Source organism: Melospiza georgiana, chromosome 16, assembly GCF_028018845.1.
Source record: "Melospiza georgiana isolate bMelGeo1 chromosome 16, bMelGeo1.pri, whole genome shotgun sequence".
Classification (NCBI taxonomy): domain Eukaryota; kingdom Metazoa; phylum Chordata; class Aves; order Passeriformes; family Passerellidae; genus Melospiza; species Melospiza georgiana.
This window is the reverse complement of record NC_080445.1, coordinates 14,453,845-14,478,376: the sequence shown is the minus strand read 5'-3', so window position 1 is coordinate 14,478,376 and position 24,532 is coordinate 14,453,845. Positions and strand designations below refer to the sequence as shown.

At 51.5% G+C, this 24,532-nt stretch overlaps 2 protein-coding genes across 2 annotated transcripts in view; one reads left to right on the top strand and one right to left on the bottom strand.

Moving 5' to 3' along the window:
- The window catches only part of DNAAF8 (dynein axonemal assembly factor 8), a 111,013-nt gene extending 105,492 nt beyond the window's left edge, over positions 1-5,521 (bottom strand). The window contains exons 1-2 of the mRNA XM_058035841.1: positions 5,420-5,521; positions 3,526-3,685 (exon numbers count right to left, since the gene is read on the bottom strand). Of these exons, the coding sequence (XP_057891824.1) occupies positions 3,526-3,672 (147 nt within the window). The 5' untranslated portion in view covers positions 3,673-3,685; positions 5,420-5,521. The remainder of the gene's footprint in view (positions 1-3,525; positions 3,686-5,419) is intronic.
- A 153-nt stretch (positions 5,522-5,674) lies between these two features.
- ANKS3 (ankyrin repeat and sterile alpha motif domain containing 3) lies at positions 5,675-24,477 on the top strand. Its single transcript, XM_058035764.1, has 18 exons — positions 5,675-5,729; positions 10,323-10,423; positions 10,537-10,712; positions 11,714-11,912; positions 12,107-12,228; positions 12,994-13,075; positions 13,745-13,880; positions 14,181-14,339; positions 15,372-15,497; positions 15,931-16,049; positions 16,342-16,509; positions 16,955-17,079; positions 17,947-18,088; positions 18,608-18,780; positions 19,850-19,932; positions 20,796-20,879; positions 21,302-21,397; positions 22,065-24,477. The coding sequence occupies exons 3-17, from the start codon at positions 10,543-10,545 to the stop codon at positions 21,382-21,384; spliced, it is 1,971 nt and encodes a 656-aa protein (XP_057891747.1). The 5' UTR covers positions 5,675-5,729; positions 10,323-10,423; positions 10,537-10,542; the 3' UTR covers positions 21,385-21,397; positions 22,065-24,477.
- Positions 24,478-24,532: the final 55 nt, after the last annotated feature.

The following is a 24,532-nucleotide window of genomic DNA, read 5'->3' as shown; positions in this document are numbered from 1 at the left end:
CTGGAGGTCCAGGACAAGGGGGAATGGATCCCCACTGCCAGAGGGCAGGGATGGATGGGATATTGGGAATTGGGAATTGTTCCCTGTGAGGGTGGGCAGGCCCTGGCACAGGGTGCCCAGAGCAGCTGTGGCTGCCCCTGGATCCCTGGCAGTGCCCAAGGCCAGGCTGGGCAGGGCTGGGAGCAGCCTGGGACAGTGGGAGGTGTCCCTGCCATGGCAGGGGACAGAATTCAATGAGTTTTAAGATCCCTCCAGGCCAAATCATTCTGGGATTCTCAGGGACTGGAAAGGCAAGGCCTCACCAGGCAAAGCCCAGTCCCACAGAACCCAAGAGGGACAAGCAGGACAGAGCAGAGGGAGCAACCAGGCTGAGGCACAGCTCCAGATCTTCGGGCCATATTTGAGTGATGAGGCTGGGCAGAGATCAAGAATGAAAACTTTCAATTCACAGGTGAAAATCTGGCTCAGGCAGGACCATAACTAGAAACCAAAACTCCCCTAACATAGAGAGAGGGAGTGAGGGGCCAGAGCTCAGAACTGAGCAGCAGACACAACCAGAACTGAGCAGCATTTGCCAGGCATTACATTTGTGCATGTTCTTTAGTAACATTAAGGTGAATCAAAATCCAAGCTCTGCTCTCCATCACTGCAGATTTACACTGATGGAACAGCTGAAGTTGTGTCAGTGCCACAGAGAGCTCCTCAAGCATCTCCTTGTCCCTGCCTTTCACTGGTGTTGGGTTAGGTCTTCTAAATTACATTGTTTGGGCTTCTTGTTTGGCTCATGGTTTGGGTTCTTTGTTAAATCATCTCTTCTTCCAAACCATTAAGAAGAAGTGTAGGTGGCTACTACCCTCCCTAGACAATCAATGAATTACTAACCAACTCTCAACCCTCCAGCTGTGGTTTATCAACCTAGTCACAAAACAACTAATGATACTACTCCTAGACAGGACAGCTTAAATAAATAAGAGGTGCTGGAGCCCCAGGTGAGGCCAGGCAGGGCCATGAAGGCTTTTCATGGCCCTGATTCCTGTTCAGAATGCAAACAGCATCTGGGTTTGGTCGGGCAGCATTTCGATAGCTCTGAAAATCCCTTTTTTAAACATCAGATCTGCATTGGAGATGAATCCTTATGCATGGACACCAAAAGGAGATTAAGCACCTCCTCAGCAGTCAGGACACAGCTTTCCTGCTGTCCCTTTGGTTTGCAAGTGTGCATTTTTGGGAATTCTCACTGCAGAGAATCCTCTCTGGTGTCATTAACACAAACCCAACTGCAACAGAACATCTTTCCTCTTAATAAATTGCATTTCAGGGTAATGGAAGGGCTTCAGGGCATAAACCACATTTGTGAGTGCCATTTTTGGAAGTGGGAGCAGGGCACATTCAGGTGAGAGCTCTGGGATGCACAAATGGATCTTTCCCATGTGGAAATTCCTCAGATAAAGGTGCAGCCCTGGAACTGCAGCCTCAGCAGGACAGGGATTCCACAACCAGATCTTCTGAATGCAAATGAAGTGCCAGACAGATTGCCTCAGTTCCTTCTGCAGGAAATCTTCTCCATGTGGGATAGAAACAGAGAATTTGGAGATTGTAAAGAGTGAAAAAATTGTTCAGCATGATTTGGGGTTCTTCATTGGTGTTTGGCATCAAAATCTGGAGATGCTCCTCTGGCTTAGCCTGGTTGTAATTTACTCAACCAGAAAACCTACAAATAATTTCAGTGTTGGGCCTTCATCTGTACTGCAGAGACACATGTTAACAGGAAAGAGTTGTTCTAAATAATTAAAACTTAAAACTAAAAAATTAAAAAGTGTAGGTAGAGGGAACTGAGAACAGTGAGGGAATGTGGCTTGTCCAGCATGACAGTGACAGATCCAGGTGCAGAATCCAAGTCATGGAATCCCCATAAACATTTTATCCAGCAGATGACACTGCTTTGGATAATTGATTAATAATTAATTAAAAAATTAAAAATAAATAATAAATAATTATTTATTATTAAATAAATAATTATAAATATAATAAAAATATATAATTATATATATTTATTATAATTATATATATTTTTATATATTATATATATTATATATTTATATATATAAACATATATTTATATATATAAATATATATTTATATATATTATATCTATAAATATATTATAGATATTTATATAAAAATATATATAATTATAATAAATATATAAATAAACAATTATAATAAGTAAATTATTATATTATTAAATAAATAAATATTGATTTATTATTAAATAAATAAATAAAATTAAGTAATAAGTAATAAGTAATAAGTAATAAATAATAACTAAATACCCACTGGAGGCATTTCTGGCTCTTTCACATCTCACAATCTCCCCCTGTACCATTAATGGCTACAATAAGTTGGGATAAAATATATCCTTTCTGTGTTCAAAATGTTTTTCAAGTTTATACATGCTTGAAAATTAACACAATGTTCTGATTTGGACAAAATGCCACTAATAATCAAATCTTGAGACAAATTATCCCCTCAGAAAAGTCGGTGCCAGAGCATCTTGGACTGGAGAGGAGCAGCAGAGCAATGCTGTCCTGTGAGCAGAGATTTCAGCAGCCAAGAACAGCCTGGCCCAGACCCAGCAAGGGAAAAACCTGCACCAGTGAAGAACACTGCACAACACCTCTCAGTCTCACACCTCTTATGAAAAGGTTTCTGCAATTATGCTTCTTTGGCAGGTAAAAAGCACAAAAAAATCAACATGTCTTGTGGAGAACCAGCCTCAAGTACATAATAATCCATAATATCATGGAATATCATGATGGTTTGGGTTGGGAAGGGAATTTAAAGCTCATCTCATCCCACCCCTGCCATGGCAGGGACCCCTCCCACTGTCCCAGGCTGCTCCCAGCCCTGCCCAGCCTGGCCTTGGGCACTGCCAGGGATCCAGGGGCAGCCACAGCTGCTCTGGGCACCCTGTGCCAGGGCCTGCCCACCCTCACAGGGAACAATTCCCAATTCCCAATATCCCATCCATCCCTGCCCTCTGGCAGTGGGAGCCATTCCCTGGGTCCTGTCCCTCCATCCCTTGTCCCCAGTCCCTCTGCAGCTCTCCTGGAGCCCCTTCAGGCCCTGCAAGGCCACAATGAGGTCACCCCAAAGCTTCTCCTCTCCAGGCTGAACAATCCCAGTTGTCTCAGCCTGGCTCCCAGCAGAGCTGCTCCATCCCTCTGATCATCCTGGAGCCTCCTCTGGACTTGCTCCAGCAGCTCCAGGGCTGGAGGCAGCTCTGCAGGTGGGGCAGAATTCAAAGAATACAAGGAGAGGAAGTCTGATTTTTAATTACACTCTGATAATTAGGGATAATCCAGAAGGGTGTGGATTAACACACACTGTTCTATACTCAGGACAGGCAGCCCACCCAGGAGACCACACCAGCAACCCCAAAATGCCTGATAAGGTCACTGCTCTTGCTTTTGAGAGCTTTTTTCCATGTTTAAGAGGGAAGAAAGGCAGAATTTCAGAGCTTACAGTGGAGGAGTCAGAGTCCAGGGATGGGAGCTGGTCCTTCACTGCAGCAAGGATGGATCCCCACTGGAATGTCCTGTTCCCCTGCACAGGAGCTGCAGGAGGCTCAGCTGCAGGTTCTGCATCCTCATTTGGTGCTTCTGAGGCCATTGGCACAGCTTCCCTTCAAGCAAAGGAAAGATGAGCTTGAGGACACCTCTCTAAACATGAGATAACATCCGTCCAAAACCAGGACAAAGTGTGTGAGGAATTCCCAGCACTCCCAGCAGGAAATGTTAAAATCTGCATTTTTGGAGCTATTCCCTTGCACCTGAGCTCAGAAAGGGCTGAGAGCTTTGTGCCCTACTCACCACACACACCCCAGGGCAGTTTAGCCCCTCATTTATGAAGAATTTTTTGGGATTCTTAGCCACAGTGCTGTGACTGTGTCCTCTCCAAGCACTTTCCCATGTTCTGCCTGCAGGGATGGGACAGGAACAGAGCAAAGGCAGCAAAGCTGGCACCTCTGCTCTCAGCTGGATTGACTCCTCTTCCCCAATTCCCTCACATTCCCTCCTCCCTACCCAAAGGACAGATAAAATGATCACAAAGTCATAGAATCTCATAATGGTTTGGGTTGGAATGGAGCTTAAAGGCTCTCTTGTTCTACCCACCTGCCATGGGCAGAGAACCTTCCATGTGGTTCATGGTTACTTTTGTTTTCACTGGATTTTTATTTTAAAAAATAATTAAGAATAGGCACATTCATGGATTTTGATCTCTCAAAGTGTTTGTAAAGTGGATTCTTTCCTCCTGTTCCTTGATGTCCTCGAGAAGTTGAGACAGCACAGTAGGAACTGCAGCTGAGCTAAGAGGTCAGATAACACAGAAAACCTTCACATTTTATGCTAAAATCACATGGTTTTCTGGGCAGTCAAACATGAGAGGAAATGATTTCTGCTTCAGAGGTTTCACAGAATACCCAGGGCTGGAAGAGACCCACAAGGACCATGGGAGGTTGGTGACTGTGTGTTCTTACACGTGCTCAATATTCCAACCAAACCATTCTGTGATTCCATGGATTTATGTTCACCACTGAAGGAACAATGTGATTATTTTATCACATTTTTATTATTTTGTGTTCAGGACTGAAATCACTGTTCAAGGGATCACGCTGACACTATTATCTGCATTGGCCAGGAACACTCCTCAAAACGTGAAGTTAAACTCAGCTATCTCCCTGGGAAGTTTATAACTTGCAAATTGCCTCTGTAGATACTTTATAGACCTCATCTATGGTGGTTTTGTTGGTGTGGGACAAATTTCACTGAGATAAGAAAGAGGGAAATCCTCATGGCTGGAGCACTGTGCTCTGACACTGAGCAGAGCTTGCCAAGGGTCAGAGGAGCCCCATGGGGATAAAACAAACTGCTTAGGATGGCTCCCTGTGCCAAATCCGAGATAAATAGCTGAGATAAATAAAGGTTATGGACGGACACTGGATCTGACTTGTCAGTCAGCTAATGCAGCATCCTCTGTGGGAGCAAACAGTGCTCTGTCTCCAAAACAAACATTTGTTAGCAGTAACACTTTCTGGAGAGCTTGGGCACGGAGGTCGAAGGCTGGACTTGATGATCGTGGAGGGCTTTTCTAGCCTTAACGACTCCATGACTCTGAGACTTGAAACCCTGAGCTTCTCCTTGTCACCAGAACTGGCGTTTGCTGGGAAGGAGAGGCGGTGAGGACACCGCAATGGTGACAGGCAGAGCTTGGCAGCCCCGGTGGGAGCGCCGGGCCAGGGCCGGGGCTGCCTGAGGGGCCCCGCTCACAGACCCGCAATGGCGGCCGCGGGCGCACGCGCACCGTCCCCATGGCAACGCCGCTCCCGGCCCCGCCCCGCCCCCCTGCCCTCACTCACGGCGCCCACCGCCCCGCTGAGCGCCGGGCCGGGCCGGACGGCGGGCACAGCGAACCGGCGGCACCGGGACGAGCGCAGGGCCAGGGACAGCGCAGCGGGGCCGCGTCCTCGGGGGCTGCTCGGTACAACCGCCCGCGGCCAGCCCCAACCGCATTGGCTGCCCTTCGCCCCGCCCCTCGCACGGGCTCCTCCCATTGGCCCGGTACCGCGGGGGCTCTTGGGTGTTGTAGTCCGCGGCCCGTGAGGGCGGGGGCGCTCCCGGCATGCCTTGCGCGGACTAGTTCCGGCGGCGGCGCTCACCGGGGCGCAGGTGAGGGAGCGACGGGGCTGGGACGGGACAGCGGCCGGGAGCATCACCAGGGGCGGCACTCACCTCTGGGGCTGGCCTCGGGCACTCCCCGTACTGGTTGTGCCCGTGGCCGCAGCGGTTCCTCCGCGCTCGCTGGAGTGTGCGATGCTGAGGCCGCGCTGCTAGCAGGGCCGCGCGGGAGGCAGGTGCGGGTAACGGCCCCGGAGCCGTTCCGCGGGGCGATGTTCGGTAACAGCCGCGGGGCGGCCGCTGTGGCGGCTCCGGCCGCTGCGTTCGCCTCAGGTGCGTTGTGTGTGAGCGGAGCGAGCCCGGGCCGAGCCCTGCGGGTGCCGTGTCCGGCTGCCGTGGCGGGCACAGCCCCTGGCAGGGCACTGTGCTCCCTAATGTGGCTGCTCGAGTGCTTTTGTGCCTCTTACCTCGTGTTTCTGAGGTTGTTTCATGTGGTTTAATGTGCCTGAGAGTGACATCACTGAGCTTGGAAAGGACCTTTAGGTGATTGAGTCCAAGCATTAAAAGATGAAGAGCTTGGTGTATTTTGTGTATTTTCAACAGATGTGGGTAGGATTGAACTCGGGTGTTGTGGCTGCAGGAATGTTTTCTCTCGCCCACCTCAGGAACCTGGTGTGGCTCCTGCAGCTGATTTGTGCTAACCCGGTCAGTCAGGGGATACACTGCAAAAATGAGATGTTCTGGTTCCTGTTGTGCCTGAGCTGGTAACAATTGCACTTAAAAAGAAATGCAACGAGGCTTTTTTTACTCCCTCTGATAAGTTGTTGCTGGTTTAGTGGAAATAAAGCAGAAGGGGAGTGTGTTCCTGCTCTGCTCTGCTCTGCCCTGGTGTGGCCTCACCTCAAGTCCTGGGGGCAAACACAATATCAGAAGGTCTAAAGTTGTCGCAGAGTGGCCAGAGGAGGGACCTGGGCATGGGGAAGGCTCTAAGGAGCAGCTGAGGGCACTTGGATTGTTCAGCTGGAGGAGGAGACTGAGGGCAGAGCTCAGGGGGGGCTGCAGCTCCTCCCCAGGGGCAGCTCTGATCCCTGAGACAGGGACAGGGAATGGCTGGAGCTGGGCAGGGCCAGGCTGGATTTTGGGAAAGGTTCATCCCCAGAGGTGCTGGCACAGCCCAGGCTCCCCAGGGAATGGGCACAGCCCCGAGGCTGCCACAGCTCCAGGAGAGCTTGGGCAGGGATGTCCAGGGATGCCCATGTGGGATTGTGGGGGGGTCTGTGCCAGGGCTTGGACTGGTCCCTGGGGGTCTCTTCCCACTCAGGATATTCCGTGACTTTCTCTTGTCTTCTCCAGCAGCCTCCACACTTGTGCTGCCTTGGGTGTCTCTATTTTGGGCCAGAAGGACACGTGTGGATATCACCTGTGCTTGTGGGAGGGGATGTGAGAGAGTGAATTGAGCAGTGCCTGCTGAGGGTGATTAACAGGCAGTGCTGCATTTGTCTGTGGTGGGGGCTGGTTGCTTCTCAAATCACCTCCCATTTAGTGTGGCTCTAAGGTGCTTTTTATGTCTGTTTTCCTACTAAGTTTATTTTTTCTCTGCTCTCTGATTTGCTCAAACAGCAAACTCCAAATCCAGGGCAGTGTGGGGTTTGCTGCCCCAGCACTGTAGAGCTCTGACCCTGATAAATAGCTGAGTGCTGATGGATGAACTTTAATAATAATAACAACAGCAGCCTCACAGGTGTCATGGCTTGAGCCCAGCTGGTTACCAGGGACCAGGCTGCTGCTTTTCCCTGCTCCATCCCAGTGGGATGGGGAGGAGAATCAGAAAAGAAAGTAAAAAACCTCATGGCTTGAGGTAAGAACAATTTAACTATTGAAGCAAAGTAAAATGTAATGATAATAATAATTACAATGAGAAAATAAACCCAAAAGAAGCTCAAAAGGAACTCAGTACCTGCTGATTCCCATCACTGGCCCCTCCCAGCCACACTCCCCAGTTCTCATACTGGGATTACATGAACTCCATGCCCTGTGAAATGGAATATCCCAGTGCCCAGTTTGGGTCAGCCCTCCAAGCTTCTTGGGCACCTCCTTGCTAGCAGAGCATGGCAAGCTCAAAGTCCTTGGTTTAGGGTAAGCATGGATAGCAGCAGCCAAAGCTTCAGTGTGTTATCAGCATTCTTCTCAGCCTGAACCCAAAAGCTGCCTGTGCCAGCTGCTGGCAAGAGAATGAACTCAATGCCAGCTGAGAGCAGGACAGCAGAGCTGACGGAGGCCTCTGGCAAATGTGAGCTTGTCACTCTGTCCCAAAGCAGGGGAACAGACTGTCAATGTTCAGGAGGTTTTGGCAAACTTGTTCTTAGTAACCCAGTGTCCCTCAGTACTCCCATGTTTACTTTTACAGGGATTTTTGTGGGCTTTGTCTTGAATCTTCTGTGCAATGACTTGAGCTTCTTAGGTTCTGCTGTGGTTGCCCCTGGGTCCTTGGCAGTGTCCAAGGCCAGGTTGGGCAGGGCTTGGAGCAACCTGGGATGGTGGAAAGTGTCCCTGCCATGGCAGGGGGTGGGACAGGATGGGCCTTGAGGTCCCTTCAACCCAAACCATCCTGGTCTTCCATGATATGATGGATTATTGTGTATTGGATGCTCGTGTCACATGTCCCCTCCAGGCTCCTCTCTGCACCAGACAACCCCACTTTTGTTTCATTCCCCTCTTTTCATTTCAGTCCTGAGGGTTCTGGTCACTCTTGCTGTCCTGGAGATTGTGAGCAGCTGTCCTCAGGTGCTCACAGAGCTGACAGCCTGCTGAAGTTCAGTGTGAGGGGAAACCTCCGAGCTTTAAACAATAAAAAGCAAATGTGTAGGCAGAGCACAGGGGAGGTGGAGGAGGCTGAAGGTGCTGGATGTTGTGTCCTGTGACTGTGGATCACCTCACCAAGGCTGCATTGGTAACTTGGACCTGAGAGTGGCTGATTCTGACAAAGACCAAACACCTGAGTGGTTTATAATTAATGTACCCAATTAACAAGGAGGGTGGAGAACAATGAGCTTCACTTGCACCTAAATGTGCTTCTACAAACTGCCCTGGATTCTACCTCCTTTCACTGCCTTTTGGCCTCCCTGGGGCAGCTTTAACCTGTTTTAGTGAGAAACTCTTACTCTCCCCCATGTGATCCACTTCAATCCACTTTGCTCTCCTTGTGGTTTGATTGTGAGCTGTCCAGGCCCTTTCCTTATTCCTGTCTGAGGCCTCTGGGTTGCCCAGTGCACTACAAATTGCTGCTGTCAGGCTAAGTAGGTCCTTTTGCAGATATTTTTAAAGGGAAATAATTTCTTCCCAGCTGATGGAATAGAATAGATGGTGCTTTTGTAGTCTTAACAAGCTGAGAATGAAGGAGGGGAAGAAAAGGAGGGTGGGAGAGAAAGGATCCAGGTGGGGACTGAAGAGGTAGGAATGAAAGGAGTTTTCTTGTAGGAAAAGGGACTGGTGCTTGCAAGGGAAAGACTCCCAGTTGCTCAGAAAACAGGAGTGTGGTCTTGAAATGTTACAGCTGAGGGAATCTGAGGGGCAGCTACTGCTGAAAAACCTGTTCCTGCTCTCTTTTATTCCTCTTTTGGCATTTGCCTGACCCCAGAATGAATCCAAGGAGTTAAATTGGTGAGGATTTACCAGGAAGAAGAAGGACTTTATGTTGGCTTAGCTTATGTAAGGGACCAGGCAAGCCCCAGCAGTGCTGTATGGTGGGCAGGGAGGGAAAATTCCCATGGGATTGCCTGGAACAAACTGCCCAGAGAGGCTGTGGATCTCCTTCCCTGGAGAAATTCAGAGCCCACCTGGACACAGCCCTGTGGTCAGGGGACCCTGCTTGAGCAGGGAGGTTGAGTGAGATGACACCCAGTGGTCCCCTTGCAGCCAGAACCACTCTGGGGTTCTGTGTCCTGGAGCTGCAGCTGTGCTGAGCAGCTCTTCATGGAGTGCCAGACAAGAGCTCTCTCCTGTGAGAGGTTCAAATGATTTGTCTGCACTTGCTCCCTAAGGCTGGGCCTGGGATAAACCTTCCAGGCAGTCCTGGAGCTGGAGGAGCTGTAATTAAGTTGTGTCTGCAGGAAGGGGGGTGTGCTGGGATGATGAATGGGTGGGTGTGCTGCTGCTGCTCCCAGTGTTTCAGCATTTCCAGGGTTTACTGAGATGGGGCTGGGCTGCCTCTGAAGGGCTGAAACAATAAATGGTAGAAACAATCTGCTTACAACTTGGTGACAGTGGAGGGTGCACCCTCTTCACGTGACAGAGTGGTTTTGGGAGCAGTGGGCAGTTGTCATTATTAATGATTGAGTCTTAATTTAATCAGGACCATCCTGTAATGCAAGACAGATGGACAAGACCAGGAATGTCTGAGACATGAATTCTTAATTCTCTCCCTGCATTATAAAACATGCAGAGCAAGAATTACATCCTTTTGTAAAACACTAAGCCTACCTTCAGGTCTTAAATAGATGTTTAGTCTTCTCTTGCTGAGGTTATTCAAAGCTGCCTTAGGCTTGTTTGAATTAGGCAGGCAGGAAATAAAGCCACCGCTCCTGCAGTCTTAAAATGAGATTTGAAAAACGTGGGCTTTAGCATTATTGCCTTTTATTTTTGCAGTGTATTGGAATCCCAGAGTTTTCTACAGCAAGAGAAAACTTCCAGCAAAATCTTCTCAGCAGCAGTTATTGGTTTGGGTTGAGGAGTCAATCAAAGTTGAGGTAAGAATTTGAAGCCCCCACCTCACCTTCCAGGCCTGTGGCAGCGTGGAGCTGTAACTGCGTGGCAAACAGGGACGAGCAGCTGAGAGCTGTGCTGTGCTTTGTCTCCTCAGGGCAGGATGTCGGAGCTGAGCGACGAGGCCAGCGAGTCGGAGCTGCTGAGCCGCAGCCTGTCCATGTGGCACGGGCTGGGGCCCGCGCTGTGCCGCGAGGAGCTCGACGTGCCCCTGGACCTGCACACGGCCTCGTCTGTCGGCCAGTACCACGTGGTGCAGGAGTGCATCCAGCGGTGAGAGGGGCTGGGCAGGGCACAGGGGGTGCCACCTGCTGCAGGGGTGCTTGTCACCGGTGCCATGGCTGGTGCCACCTGCTGCAGGGGTGCTTGTCACGGCCGGTGTCACCTGCTGCAGGTGTGCTTGTCACCAGTGGCATGGCTGGTGCCACCTGCTGCAGGTGTACTTGTCACCAATGGCACGGCTGGTGCCACCTGCTGCAGGTGTGCTCGTCACCAGTGCCATGGCTGGTGCCACTTGCTGCAGGTGTGCTTGTCACTGGTGCCACTTGCTGCAGGTGTGCTTGTCACTGGTGCCACGGCTGGCATCACCTGCTGCAGGTGTGCTTGTCACCGGTGGCATGACTGGTGCCACCTGCTGCAGGGGTGCTTGTCAACAGTGGCAATGGCTGGTGCCACCTGCTGCAGGTGTACTTGTCACTGGTGCCACATTCTGCAGGTATGCTTGTCACCAGTGCCATGGCTGGTGCCACCTGCTGCAGGTGTGCTTGTCACCAGTGCCATGGCTGGTGCCACCTGCTGCAGGTGTGCTTGTCACTGGTGCCACTTGCTGCAGGTGTGCATGTCACTGGTGGCACAGCTGGTGCCACCTGCTGCAGGGGTGCTTGTCAACAGTAGCAATGGCTGGTGCCACCTGCTGCAGGTGTGCTTGTCACTGGTGCCACCTGCTGCAGGTGTGCTTGTCACCAGTGCCACACTGATCGGGGCAACAGGGACATGTCACTGGGGCTCCCAAAGGGTTCTTGGCACAAAGTTTCCAGGGGCCAATCTGCTGATAAAATTGACCTCCTTGGTGTTTTAGTAGGGGCTGGAATGAGGTGCTCTTTAAGTTCCCTAAAGCATTCTGTGATTCTGCGATCTGGGGGAGGTTGTGCTGGGCCAGGTGGAAATTCCCATGCAGGCTTCAGTGCTAGATGATAACAACAGTATGCAGAAGCCAGCTGTGCTCCACAGCTCCAGCACAATAGTTGATGTGATTTCTTTCCTCTGTTCCTTAGTGGAGACCTGGATTTGAACCAGAGGAACTGTGGGGGCTGGACCCCACTCATGTACGCTTCCTACATCGGCCACGACAACATCGTGCACCTGCTGCTGGAAGCAGGAGTGAACGTGAACATCCCCACCCCAGAAGGGCAGACTCCCCTCATGCTGGCCTCCAGCTGTGGCAATGAGAGTGTGGCTTACTTCCTCCTCCAGGTGTGTCTCCCATAAAACACAGGTAAAGCCACAGCACGTGCTGTAAATGCTCAGGGTGGGATTATCCACAAGCTGCCACTTTGTGTTCTGTTGTGAGGTCTGCTTTGTGGTGGGATTTAATTTAAACTCCTGGTGTCCCAGCATAAAAGGGCAGTGGCTTACAGATGCAGTAAGTATTGTCTGTTCTCATGCAGCAAGGGGCAGAGCTGGAGATGAAGGACATCCATGGCTGGACTGCCTTGTTCCACTGCACCAGTGCTGGGCACCAGCAGATGGTCAAGTTCTTACTGGAGAATGGAGCAAATGCCAACTGCAAGTAAGGAGGAATCTGTCATTTCGTGTGGGAATCCTTAAAATCTGAAGGTTTTGGGAAAGCTGTAAAAAGCAGGCCTCAGAAATAACAGGACTATGATTAGAGTTCCATGTACATAGAGCCCTGGTTGGCAATAATTTCATTGTCATTTATCGTTCAGTATGAAGGCAACAGGTGGCAGATGAACACACTCCAGCAGACACCTGCTTTTGTCTTCCCCCTGTACCTCAGGATGTGGCACAGCTAATACAGGGACAGGTGACCTGCAAACTGAATTGAAGTCTGCTCATGCTGTCACTGTTTATTAAACTAAGATCAAGGGAGATTAGATTTATTGCTTGATTAATTATCAGCTAAACACTGTCACCTTCTGAGCTCAAGTGCACTTCATAAGTCTTTTTATTGATTTTTAATATACTCAGAGTTCAGGTTGATTTTTGAAGTGTGCCCTGCATTCTCATGCCTTGGGGACCAGCCCACATTTATGCACATGGAATTGTCTGAGGGCAACAAGAGGTTCTTACTTTATTAGCTCCTGCAGAAGTGATTTGGGCTCTTCAAGGCAGATCTGCAGCTGGAAGAGTAATCAGTTGCTGTGCAGCAAGTTTAGGAACACTGAATCTCTACAGGGAATCAATTCTACAACAGGACAGCCAGTACATCATAGAGTCTGTGATCAGCAAAAGTTGAGGGGTGGAAATGCTCTGTTAGGGAATGGCAAAACTTCAGCTGTGGTTCTACCTGTCCATGTGTGTGTTCTCTCCCCAGGGAGCCAGTGTATGGGTACACACCTCTGATGGAAGCAGCTGCTTCTGGCCATGAGATCATTGTTCAGTACCTTCTCAATCATGTGAGTGTCCTGACAGTTCTCTGGGGAGCTGAAAGTCTGGTTCCAGCCCTCAGAGGAACTACCACAATTTTCACACTGTGCTTTTTTTGACAGTGTTATGTTTGCTTCTTGATGACAGTCACCTCTGAAGTCCTGGACTTTCAGGACTGTTTTCACAGTATCTGCTTTCTGCAGGCTGGTACCCTGATTTTATACTGGCCTTGCAGGAATAGGAGTGAGATCTGACTGTCCAGATATAACTGAATAATGACTGAATTAGAAAACAACTGAAGCTGTAATTTTTCTATTGTGTTCACAGGCTTGCATGCTCAGGCTACTGGACGTCTGCATCCAAAAGCTCATGAGCATGCAGGGCTCTTACAGTTTGGTTTAAATCCCTTCTGACTGGTCCAGCTTACTGCCAGAAGGAGGCAGCAATGCAAAACACTTCAAATCAAACAAACCTGTTCCCAGTGGCAATGCACAGGAGCCCTGGGCTATTTGGCATTCAGGAATTGGAGATAACTAGAAAGGTATTCAGGGTATTAGTGCAACTTGAACTGTCTGTCAAAGGTGAGCCTGTATTGCTGATGGAGGAGTTAAGACAATTTTGGTGGCTTTTTTGAAATGCATATATATTTTTTACACTGCCCTCTGCCATGTGCACTTAACCAGGTGCTTTTTCTGCAGGGAGTGAAGGCAGATGTCAGAGATAACACTGGAGCCACAGCACGGACCTTGGCCATGAAGTATGGCCACACAAAGATTGTGGGGCTGATAGATCTGCATGCAGCCCCAGTGCCCAAGGTCTTCTGCAGAGGTCCAGGTAACAGATGTTTGACCCTGTTCATTTCAAGATGAACCTGAAGTGAGGTTGAAAGTATGTTATACTGTGTAGATGGGGTGGTGCTACCTGGTCTATCCTGGGAATTCCAGCATTTCTGTGGATGAAAGAGGCATGAATCCAACAACTCTTGTCTGCTGGCCCCTTTCTGACCTAGGTTAGCTGTTCCACCTTCCATCTTTAACATTTCTCTTTTTCTTTCCACTGCACTTACAGGACCAGTAGCAAGTAAAACAGGCAAATTACTTCCTGTGCTGTTAACAACCTGTGTTTGAACTACAGGCAACTATGAGGAGCTGAGTTCTTCAGATGAATCATGTCCTGCTCCCCAGAGACAGAGACCTGCTCGTAGGACCAAGGGTCCCAGCATCCATGAAGGGCCCCAGGCCTTGGCCAAGATCACAGCAATTGGCCTTGGGGGAAGGAAGCAGTCTTGCTATGGTGAGGAGAGTTGGGAGCCTGAGGATCAGTCCCCTGAGACCTCAAATGCACTGCAGCTGTTCCTGCTGTCTGTTTTTGATTTGTTGGGATTCGTGTGGGGTTCATACAGGACAAAGATAGCTTTGTATGGAGGTGTTCACTGTCCACTGTCTGGGTTAGAAAGAAAACCCCCTAAACTCTGTTGTCAGGACTGGATATTGATGAGTGCTTTTCTGCTCTCACCTCAACTGCTGTTCCCCTGACTCTTGAGAACAGTTCAGTTTCCCTTTTTAGGCAGGCTCAAAAGTTTGAGACCCCTTTTGAAGCTGATGACAGGGAGGTGCTCACAGCGACCAAAAACATCACTGATCATAAGAGTGAACTTGTGAGTTGTGCCTTCCCTGATGTTTGAAATGCTTCTAAAAATGAAATTGCAAAACCTTTGCAGTAGACCAAGAGAAAGATGATGCCAGTTAGACATCCTGGATTCAGTGCTAGGAGTTTGTTTTGCTGTCTGTCATAGGTATTTCTCAGACTAGTTGCCTGGACTAACCAAGGTTATGGACTTGGAAGCATGTTCAAAGCTCAGTTCATTCTCTTAAACACAAGTCTGTGTTATCCCTCAGGCTGTATTGGAATGATACTATCAGCTTAAATGCCAGTGGGATTCTCCTGGTGTTTCAGCACAGCTGCAGGGATGTTGGTTGTGCAGGGCTGTTCTCCTAAGCAGCTCTTTCTCCCCTTTCTTAATTTGAGTATAATGAGGAGAGGGAGTGCTGGAAGCTGCTGTTTAAGGTACATCTCTACTATAAGGTGTTTTCTCTGACTTTCTTTCAGTGTAAATGAAGTTCATGTGCTGTAGGGTCATGTGAGGGAACTGCAGGGACCCTGCATTCCTCAGGTGCTCTCTGTGCTTTTTAGAATGAAGCTTGTCAGTTTTGAGCGCAGTCTCATTTTGGTTATTTTCAGATCCAGAAGAAGTTACATTTTCTGCAGGAGCCTCCCTGACTAACTTGCATCCTAATCTCTGTTCTCCCTTCCTGTTGCACACAGAGCAGGTGCCCCCTCAGGGCTATGTCACCTTCAGCAATGATGGCAGCTGTGTGCCAGGTGTCATCCGGCACAGGGACGTCACCTCCCCCATCAATGAGCTGGACGTGGACAGCAGCAGCAGCAGGGGTAAGTCACTGTCTCAGAAATGCAGTGCACACCTGGGGGTGAGTCCAGGCCTTGCCTTCCTGTCCCACTGAGGTGCTGAGATTGGAATGTCTCTCCTGAGGGAAAGCTGGGATGGTTTAGCTACAGAAGATGAAGCTCAGTGTGGTAATTTCATCAGTTTGTACAAATAGTCTGAAGGAGGGTGGGAAGAAGACAGAGCATGGCTGTTTCCAGAAGTGTCTCTGGTGGCAAACAGACCTGGGGAAAGAAGAGTGCTGGGGATCAGAAGTGAAATCTCTGCCTCAGGGTGTCATCTTATGTCCTGAGTGCTGCACATGAAGCCTTGCTCTGTATCTCACCTTCCTTTACATCTCTGGGATGTTTTGCTGGTAATAAAACAAAACCAGAATGTAACAAAGTTGTACTTCACTGGTTTTTTCCTGTTCCTTTCCAGAGGATAGTGCTTTGTCCAGCAACAGCTTGGGAACCGTCAGGAGCAGCAGCAGCAGCAGCAGTGAATGCTTAATCAGAATCCCAGGAGTCAGCAGTGAAGGCTCTTTGGAAAGCAATGAGGTGGATTTTCTTTTCTTTGCCTTCAGCTTGGGCAGTGCTTTCACCCTTGGGAGATTCTACTGCCATGGGAGCCTGTAGGACCAGGCTGGGTGAGGAAAGGCTCTTCCATGGACAGGAAAACCAAGGAAGGGGAAGAGGTTGGAGGTCACTCACAGCTCACATGGGTCAAGGCAGCTCTGGGGTACAAAAGGACCTTTAGGTCTTGGAGGAACCTGCACTAGTCAGCCCCTCTGATCCTGCCATCTCTGCACAATCATCCTTTCCATCCTGTGGGTGGTTTTGTGTTTTCCAGGACTCTGACCACACCAACAGCCCCCCGAGTCGGAAACAAGCCAAGAGCTTTAAGGGCAAGGCCCGCTACAGCAACAGTGACAGCCAGGGGAGCCACTGCCTGGGGAAGGCTGGGGGCTGCTGCCAGCACCTGGTCCTTCCTGAGCCCCCAGCCTACACAGGGCCCCAGGTAAGCACAGACTGTCCTGCAGGCTCTGTCACTGTGCCAGGTGTGGGAGGCTTTTCCAGGGTTACCAAAACACCTGATATGCCAAACTTAAACACTTGTGAAACAGCAGTTTCTTGTAGAGGAGCTGTTTGCTGAGATGTTGCTGGAAGGGGTTTCCTTGACCCTTCAGGCCTGTGGGTGGGCTGTCAAACCTGGCAGTGGGGTGGGCTGGGGTGGCTGATTCTGGGTCATTCTGCTCTGTACTTGTTAGAAGAGGTGTGGCTGTAGCAGAGACCAGTCCTGGTGTGTGACTGTGGAGAAGGGCAGGGAACCACAGGAAGTTGTGGTTGCTGCTGGAACCCAGAAAGGTGTTACTACAAGAGCATGAACAAATATTTATGATTAGGAGGAATGGTGATGCTTTTGTTGAGAGAATGTAACTAAGTTTCTTTTGTCTGGGCTGCAGGACCTGGCAACATTCCTTGAGGAGATTGGGTGCCTGAAGTACCTGCAGGTGTTTGAGGAGCAGGACGTGGACCTCCGGATCTTCCTGACCCTCACAGAGAGTGACCTGAAGGAAATTGGCATCACGTGAGTGTCTGTCCTGTCCTGTCTGTCCCAGCTTCCCCCTACAAACCTTGTCTAGCCTGGTCAGGAATGTTTAACTGGGGAGTGCTGCTCCCTTCTGGCTGCCTCCCACACAATTTGACATCCCCGTGTCCTCGGCTGTAACACACTCATGCTTCTGGAGGTACCTTGGAGAGACCGGGGCACTGCAGAGGTGCTCAAGGTGTCCTGTTGTGCCCAGGTATTGGAAAAAGGCTCCCAATATTACCAGTTAGATTGTGCCTGGGCCAGTCTGACCCTCGCTGCTGGGCCAAAGGCAGCAACTGCAGTGTATCACCCCAGAGATACCTTGGCTTGCTGGTGGTTGCAGCTGGGCACTGAACAAGTCCAGGCTTGTTAGGAACCCCGTTTAGCTCAGGAGGAATAGCTTCAGGCGATGGTGAAGAGAAAAAGGAGAGGATTCTGCTGGAGGGTTTAATGTCCAGAGGTTTATTCCATGGTTACAGAGGTCTGAACGTGAGGAGCTGCTCCAACAGAACCTCGGCCGCATGGTCTGATCACCTTTTTAAGCTCAGGGACAGGGGGAGGGGAGGTACAGGTGAGCCACCAACCAGGTGAGAGGGGCAGGGTCTCAGGGGAAGATGACACCCAGACAGGCCAATGACCCCTGGGCACAGGGGCATCCTTTGAACTTGACCAACCACACGACGCCTTGCTGGAATGTTCAGCCTGATTGACAGGACTCACTCAGCATGGGGGCGAGGGAGAAGGGAGAGAGGTATAGGCACACCTGGGGGGATGACCTGGAAGGCCAAAATGGGACATTACAGCACACCACAACACCCAGGGACAGGTGGTGCAGGGCCTGACCCGTGTTGGTTCCATCCCCAGGCTGTTTGGCCCCAAGAGGAAGATGACGTCGGCCATCGCGCGCTGGCACAGCAGCGCCCGCCCGCCCAGCGACGCGCTGGAGTTGGCCTACGCTGATCGACTGGAGGCAGAGATGCAGGAATTGGCCATCCAGCTGCACAAGGTGAGGCTGCTGCCAACTCCTCAGGACCCTACACCCTGCAGGAAGCGATCAGTGCTGTGGTTTTGTTGTGCCTCTGATGGTTTTTCCTTCACCTCAAGCCACAGCTTATAGTGGGCACACTTGATGTACAAACACCACAAGTACAACGTACCCACTCTTCATCCTTGGTGCTCCTTTGTGTCTGTTTCCCATCCAGCTGAGAACTATAGGAGCCAGGGCAGGAATCAAATTCCTACTGTTTGCCAGCAGGGTCATTTTTATGGTGGAGTCATCAGTGAACAGACTTGTGCTGTTTTGGGAAATTTGAACTCATAAGTAACTTTGTAAACAGAGAGGAAGGGGGAATTGTACCTGTGGGGCTAGGCTGAATGTGGATCAAACCTATACTCAGTGTACAAGCTTCATCCAGCTTCCTTTCCCCCTGGAAAGGAACAATCTGGCTGCCTGAGGCATTAACATAGCAGGGACTTGAGAGATGCTCAGTGCTCTCAGCCTGATCCCCAGTGTGCTCTGCTGCAGAGGTGTGAAGAGGTGCAGGTGATGAAGGGCCAGGTGTGCCAGGAGCAGAAGCTGCGGGCAGTGGCTGAGAGCTGCTTGATGGAGCGGGATGAGACCTGGAATGCCATCCAGTGCCAGCTCAGAGAGGCTCAGGCCATCACCACAGATGCTGGAGTCCTGCTGGATCAGATCAAGTAAGTCATTCCCAGGAAGTAACACTGAGACTGCTGGGAAATGGGATTTGGGGTTGTATTGGCAGCCTTACAGGTGATGCTCAGGGTAAGGCAGGAGAGCTCACCTGGCGCCTGAACACATTTGGATCCTGCCTGACTTCCCCCAGTGAAAAGCCACAGCCATGGGAGCACATGTGAAGTTTTGTGCTTCAAAATGATGCTCGAGCTGGAAGTGGGATTTTCGGTGTGCTGGGTGGTCCAGTTTCAACTAGAAGCAATCAAAGGCACCCAGGGTAAAACTTGGTGATCAGGACCTTTTTGAATACAAAAAGGAGTTTTTAACCCATACCCTGCCAAAGGATGTGCAGTAACTTGCAAGTGAAGAATATTTTTCTTGCAGCTCTGTGACAGCTGGCAGAATAATCTAAATAACCTCCTGACACTCCTTTTACTGCCTTTGTGGTGCTTTTCTCTGTGCCCCAGTTGGACTCCTCTCATGGGCCTTATCCTGTCCAGTGATACAACAGAGACATCCCTGAAAGTGGCACAAATCCTGCTGCTTATGGATCCTAGCCCAAGGGAGTGGGGTCTGCTGGCTGCCAAGCCAGGGTGAGCTGAAGTTGGATCCAGAAGCTCAGCAGAGCAATATTCCCTCTGCAAGGGGCAGAGCCTGGCTTGTCCCCCTGGCTGAGGAGCTGAGGCTGCTGTAGAAGGGCCCTGCCATGCTCTGAACATAAACTACTTAAATTGGTGGCATGGTGATGACAGCCTGAGAACCTGGGTGCCCTCATGCCTCTCCTGAGGCCATTTCCTTTGCCCATTAGAAACCTTGGATTGGGCCTGATTCTCCCACAGACCAACACAGCTCCTCTGTGCAGAGCTGGCTGTGGCTGCAGATGGGGAGCAGTGGCTGGGAGCTGAGCAGTGACTGGGAGCTGGGCTGGGCACCACTTCCTCCTCCTGGGAAGCAGCAAGGAGCAGCCTTGGAGGCGCTGCCCGGGCACCCCGCGCAGGTACTGCAGGCTGTAGGAAGGGCAGTGGCACTGCCAGCCTGTCCCTGTCCCGCTGATGGCCGGGCTGTGCTTTGCAGGAGCTGCCAGGCAGAGCTGTCGGCCCGGCTGGCCCCGGACACGCGGGAGCAGCAGCGGGAGCAGCGGCCCAGGGAGCGCCCAGGTGAGCCCAGGGCAAAGCCCTGCCTGCCTTTCCTTGCTGGAATGTGGGAATGGATGAGCAGCCAGACTCTTAGAGTGAGTTGAATTCTCGCTCTCAGGGTATTTGGAGTGGCACTTGCAGAGTTTCTCAGCAAGTTTTGGGGTCTGACAAGCGTTTGTGGCTGAAAATGCAGAGCTGTAGCACAGCCCTGCTTCAGGGACCTGTGGCTGCACCTCGGGTTTGTTACCACCCTGTGCACTGCAGCAGGGTCTGAACCAGAAGGGGTGGTTGGTTCCCTAACCCGGTTTGGGGATTTTGCCGTTGGATCCATGGGACAACCTCTGTGGCTGGGCAGGCCTGACCCAGCAGCTCCTTATCCCTAGGAGCTGGTAAAGGATCCCTGGAAGTGCTCGAGGCCAGGCTGAAGGGAACTTGGAGCAATCTGGTCTAGTGAAAGATGTCCCTATCCATGGCAGGGGGTGGAATGGGATGGGCTTTATGGTCCCTTCCAACCTAAATCATTCCATGATTCTGAGACTCTCTTATCTTGCTGCCTGTGACATGTTCCTAGTGACCTGTTCTTTGCTCCTGTCTTAGAAGTGAGACAAGCAGAGATGCTGTCCATTGATTTCTGTCCATTACACTTAATCCCTTTGAGATTCTCTTAATTAAACAACCCAGCCAGTCTAAAGACATAAATTCCTAAGTGGTAGAATTGCCAGAAAACCCCTCAGTTTGGCACAGGCAGCTCCAGCTCTCTTCCTGTGTGATTTAGAAGCCTTAACTGGAATCCCTTTGGCTGGGGAAGCTTCCCAGCAACACCAACCCATTGTGTGCTGTCCCAGAGAGCTGCAGATGGATGAACTGTGTCCCTGTCCTTGCAGTGCTGGAAGGGTGGCCGCCCTCCCTGAAGTCCCTGAGCTTGCCTGAGCTGTCAGCTGTGCTGGAGGAGTGTGTGGGAGAGATGGGTAAGCTGGGAAGGACTCTGGGCTTGTGGAGGGATTGTTGTTGTGCTGTGGGAGGCATGGCTGGGTGGGGTTTGGTGGTTTGGAGTTGTTGTTGGGAGAATCCCTGTTCCTTCAGGGAAGTCTCCAGGCTCTGGAGTTGGTGCTGTTCTTGCTGCAGATCTTGGGTTCTGCATCATCCCCTGGTGACAGGTCCAGGCTGGGAGGTGAGGGGTGGTCCCTGCATGTCCTGCTCAATGGTGAGAGCTGCTGGGGAAAGGGTTCCCTAATCCTGTGTCCTGTTCTCCTGGTGACAGGAAATCATCCCAGCAGCTTGCAGGCAATAGAGACACCCCTGTTCTCAGAGCAATGGCTGAGAGCAGCCTGTTCTTTCCTGCTTCCTGCCCCCATCCTAATGCTCCTTTTTCCCTTTGGTTTCTCCTCAGGAAAAGCTCTGCAGACTGTGACTCAAAACCTCCAAAGGCTCCAAGCCCTGGGGCAGAGTGGGCAGAGCTGGCCCAAGGCATAACCGAGCCAGGAGGGTGAGTGGGAACAACTGCCCTGCCCTGTCCCAGGCTGTGGCACTGAGGGGACACCATCCCAGGCTGTGGCACTGCGGGGACACCATCCCTCACAGCCAGTCCCAGGCCATGGCACTGAGGGGACATCATCCATCCATCCCTCCCTGCCAGTCCCAGGCTGTGTCGCTGGGGGGACACCGTCCCTCCCTGCCAGTCCCAGGCCGTGGCACTGAGGGGGCACCATCCCTCACAGCCAGTCCCAGGCCATGGCACTGAGGGGACACCATCCCAGGCTGTGACACTGAGGGGACACCATCCCTCACTGCCAGTCCCAGGCTGTGGCACTGAGGGGACACCGTCCCTCACTGCCAGTCCCAGGCCATGGCACTGAGGGGACACCATCCCTCACAGCCAGTCCCAGGCCATGGCACTGAGGGGACACCATCCCTCACAGCCAGTCCCAGGCTGTGGCACTGAGGGGACACCATCCCTCACAGCCAGTCCCAGGCTGTGACACTGAGGGGACACCATCCCTCATTTCCACACACCAAGAGCTCACTCGGAGCCCACTCAGGGCTGGGCTCTCATCCTGGTGTGCCCTCTGGTAGGATCTCCCTTTAGAAAATCTGTACCCTCCTTGTCCCTGTGTCCAGCAGAGGGTGACTGTCCCTTTCTCTGGTGGCTGCAGGGATTCTGACGTCGGGTGACCGTTCCACCCGGAAGCTGAGTGTGCCTGGAGAGGGAGCAGGGGCTCTGCCGAGGGCCACCACAGCCTGCAGGGCACCCAGGAGGCCGTGGCCACCTGAGAACGCAGCTGGGAGGACGAGGGACAGCAGAGGACAACAGCCAGCTGCTCTTGGGGCCTGACTCAAGGCTCCCAGGATCTTTGTTTGAAAGGTTTAGATTTGGAGGAGAAGCTCCAAGCCTAGAAGTTCTGTCTGCCTTAAGCTTCCTGCAGCCCTTGTTCAGGTCTGGGTGGTGGTAGAAAGGTGACAGTTGCACACAGCAATCAATTTATTATCCTTTTCAGTATCCCAAGCTCCCCAGGGCCTCTGAAATGTGTCCCTGGCTCCTCCTGTGCCATGGGGATTGGCCCAGAGAATGGATCTGAGGCCATAAAAGAGGCAGTTTGTTGTGGAGGGGTGAAGGGAGTGGACTTTGTGATGTTTGGCTCTTTGAGCTGCAGTGGAGCTCAAACTGCAGCCCTGTTCCTAGTTGGAATGTCTGCTCTGCTGCCACCCCAGATCTGGGTTTCAAAGCCTGTTCCTCCAGCCAGCCCACTCTGGTTCACTTTGGGTTCTTGCTGTCCTCAGGGCTGGGTGTGATCACATTGGTGGTTTAGGAATGGCATTCACTGAAACACTCCCAACTCACCCACTCCCCCTCCTCACCTCCTCTCCCCTGAGGTGGGATGGAGAAGAGAACTGGAGGCACAAAAGGTGAAGATCACTGGTAGAAATAAAAGCATTTTACTGGAAACAGCAATGAGATAAGGAACAGTAACAGTAATAACAAAAGGGTACAGGAGAGGTCCTGGTCCAGCAGGAATGAACCCTGTCCTGGCCAGACCCAGGACATCACTGTTACTTCATCCCCAAGAGCTTGGCTTTGTAGTCAGTGCTGTATGGCAGAGGTCATTGGCCTGCTGTGCCAGGATGCCAGCAAGGCAGGGATCCCCTGGAAAGACAGGAGAGAGAGAAGGAGGAGCTGGGACTGCTGAGCTTCCCCTGCCTCTGGCAAGCAGGGGAGTGCCAAGGCAGCAGAGCAGGAACGGGGATAGCTCTGTGCCCATGGGAATGGGCAAAGGAACCACAGCCCAGACAGAGCTGTGGTGCCAGGCTTTGCCCCTCAGCACTGCCTGCCTTTGATGTGCAGGCTTTAGTGCTGGGAAAGAGTTCTGCCAGAGCATTTGTGGGTGGGCATTGCCAAGGACAGGGCTGTCCCTGGGAGTGGGTGAGGGTGCCAGGGACCTTGGTGTAGAGTGGTTTCCAATGACTGTTCCCATTTATTCCTGAATCCTCTAAGGGGGAAAAACACAACAATCAAAAACTGAAGTCTATGAGTGATGACCTTGGTGAATCATGCTAAGTCCCTTTGGGAAGAGGATGGAACTGTGTGTTCCTTCTGCTATTTGGACATGGATCCCCATATAAAAACCCATCCAACTCCATCTTCTGATGAGCTGCCTGAATCCCTTCAGGCAGGGGTGACAACTGGCCTGCCTGCAGTGCCTGTGCTTCCTGGCCCTCAGCTGTGCCCCCGTGTGTCACAGTGGCAGTGTCCCCTGCTCTGGGTGCTGCTTCCTGCCCGTGCTGACCTCCCACCCTCAGCACTGGGCACTGTTTTTCATCTTGAGCAAACACCATGGAGCACACGGGCACCCAGTGCCAGCTGCAGGGTGAGGCTGCAGGAGCTTCACCCTGCAGAGTTGGGATGAGGGGGAGGGAATTGTCCTCCTGCAGCACCCCTGGGAGCTCCTCAGAGGGCTGAGGCTGTGCTGGGAGCAGTGTTCAGGCTTTGTCTCTCATTCCCTGTCACTGGGGAGCTCCAAGGTCTCTCCCTAGCCTTGGTGCTGCCTCTGGCTGCAGTAATATGGGGGAGTTAGTGCTGCTTCCCTTGAATTTAAAGCAAACTCCCCCAAAATACTCCTAAGGGGAAAGCCCTGTCTCAGCAGTGCCCTCAGAATGGGGGGCTCTGCAGAACAGTGGCTGGAAGGTGACTACAGGAATTTGAGGCTTGCTTTGCCAAGTCTGAGGCTGGAGTTGAGGTTTGGGGGATTAACAGGATTGATCCAATTGATCAGAATGCATGGGAAAAGGGGTGAGATGTGGCAGTGTGTGTGTGAAGGAAAAAGGCCCCAAACAGGGGCAAAGGCTTCAACAAGGGCTGTGAGAGCACCCCAGGGCCCAGCAGGGAGGGGATCTTTGACAGCACAGTATCCCTGAGGAGGCAGTTCCTTAACTGCAGGATGTCAAGCAGCATTCCTTGCAGCTAGGGTGGCTGTGCAGGCAGCAGCAGTCTGGTGCTACCCTAAGGTGAGCTGTCCATGGAAAAAACAGCATTTGCTGATTTGGATAAATGAATAAAAGCTGAGAAGCCTGTGTGTGGTGTGTGGGTATCTCTGGAGGGAGCTGGGGAATCCTGAATAAGTTCCCT

What these genes read in the sequence shown, in the direction of transcription:
- ANKS3 (XM_058035764.1), top strand. Translation starts at nt 10,543, where the DNA reads ATGTCGGAGCTGAGCGACGAGGCCAGCGAGTCGGAGCTGCTGAGCCGC. An exon ending in TTCAGTACCTTCTCAATCAT is followed by an intron (nt 13,076 to 13,744) that starts GTGAGTGTCCTG and finishes CTTTTTCTGCAG; the next exon opens with GGAGTGAAGGCAGATGTCAG. An exon ending in CAGCCTACACAGGGCCCCAG is followed by an intron (nt 16,510 to 16,954) that starts GTAAGCACAGAC and finishes TCTGGGCTGCAG; the next exon opens with GACCTGGCAACATTCCTTGA.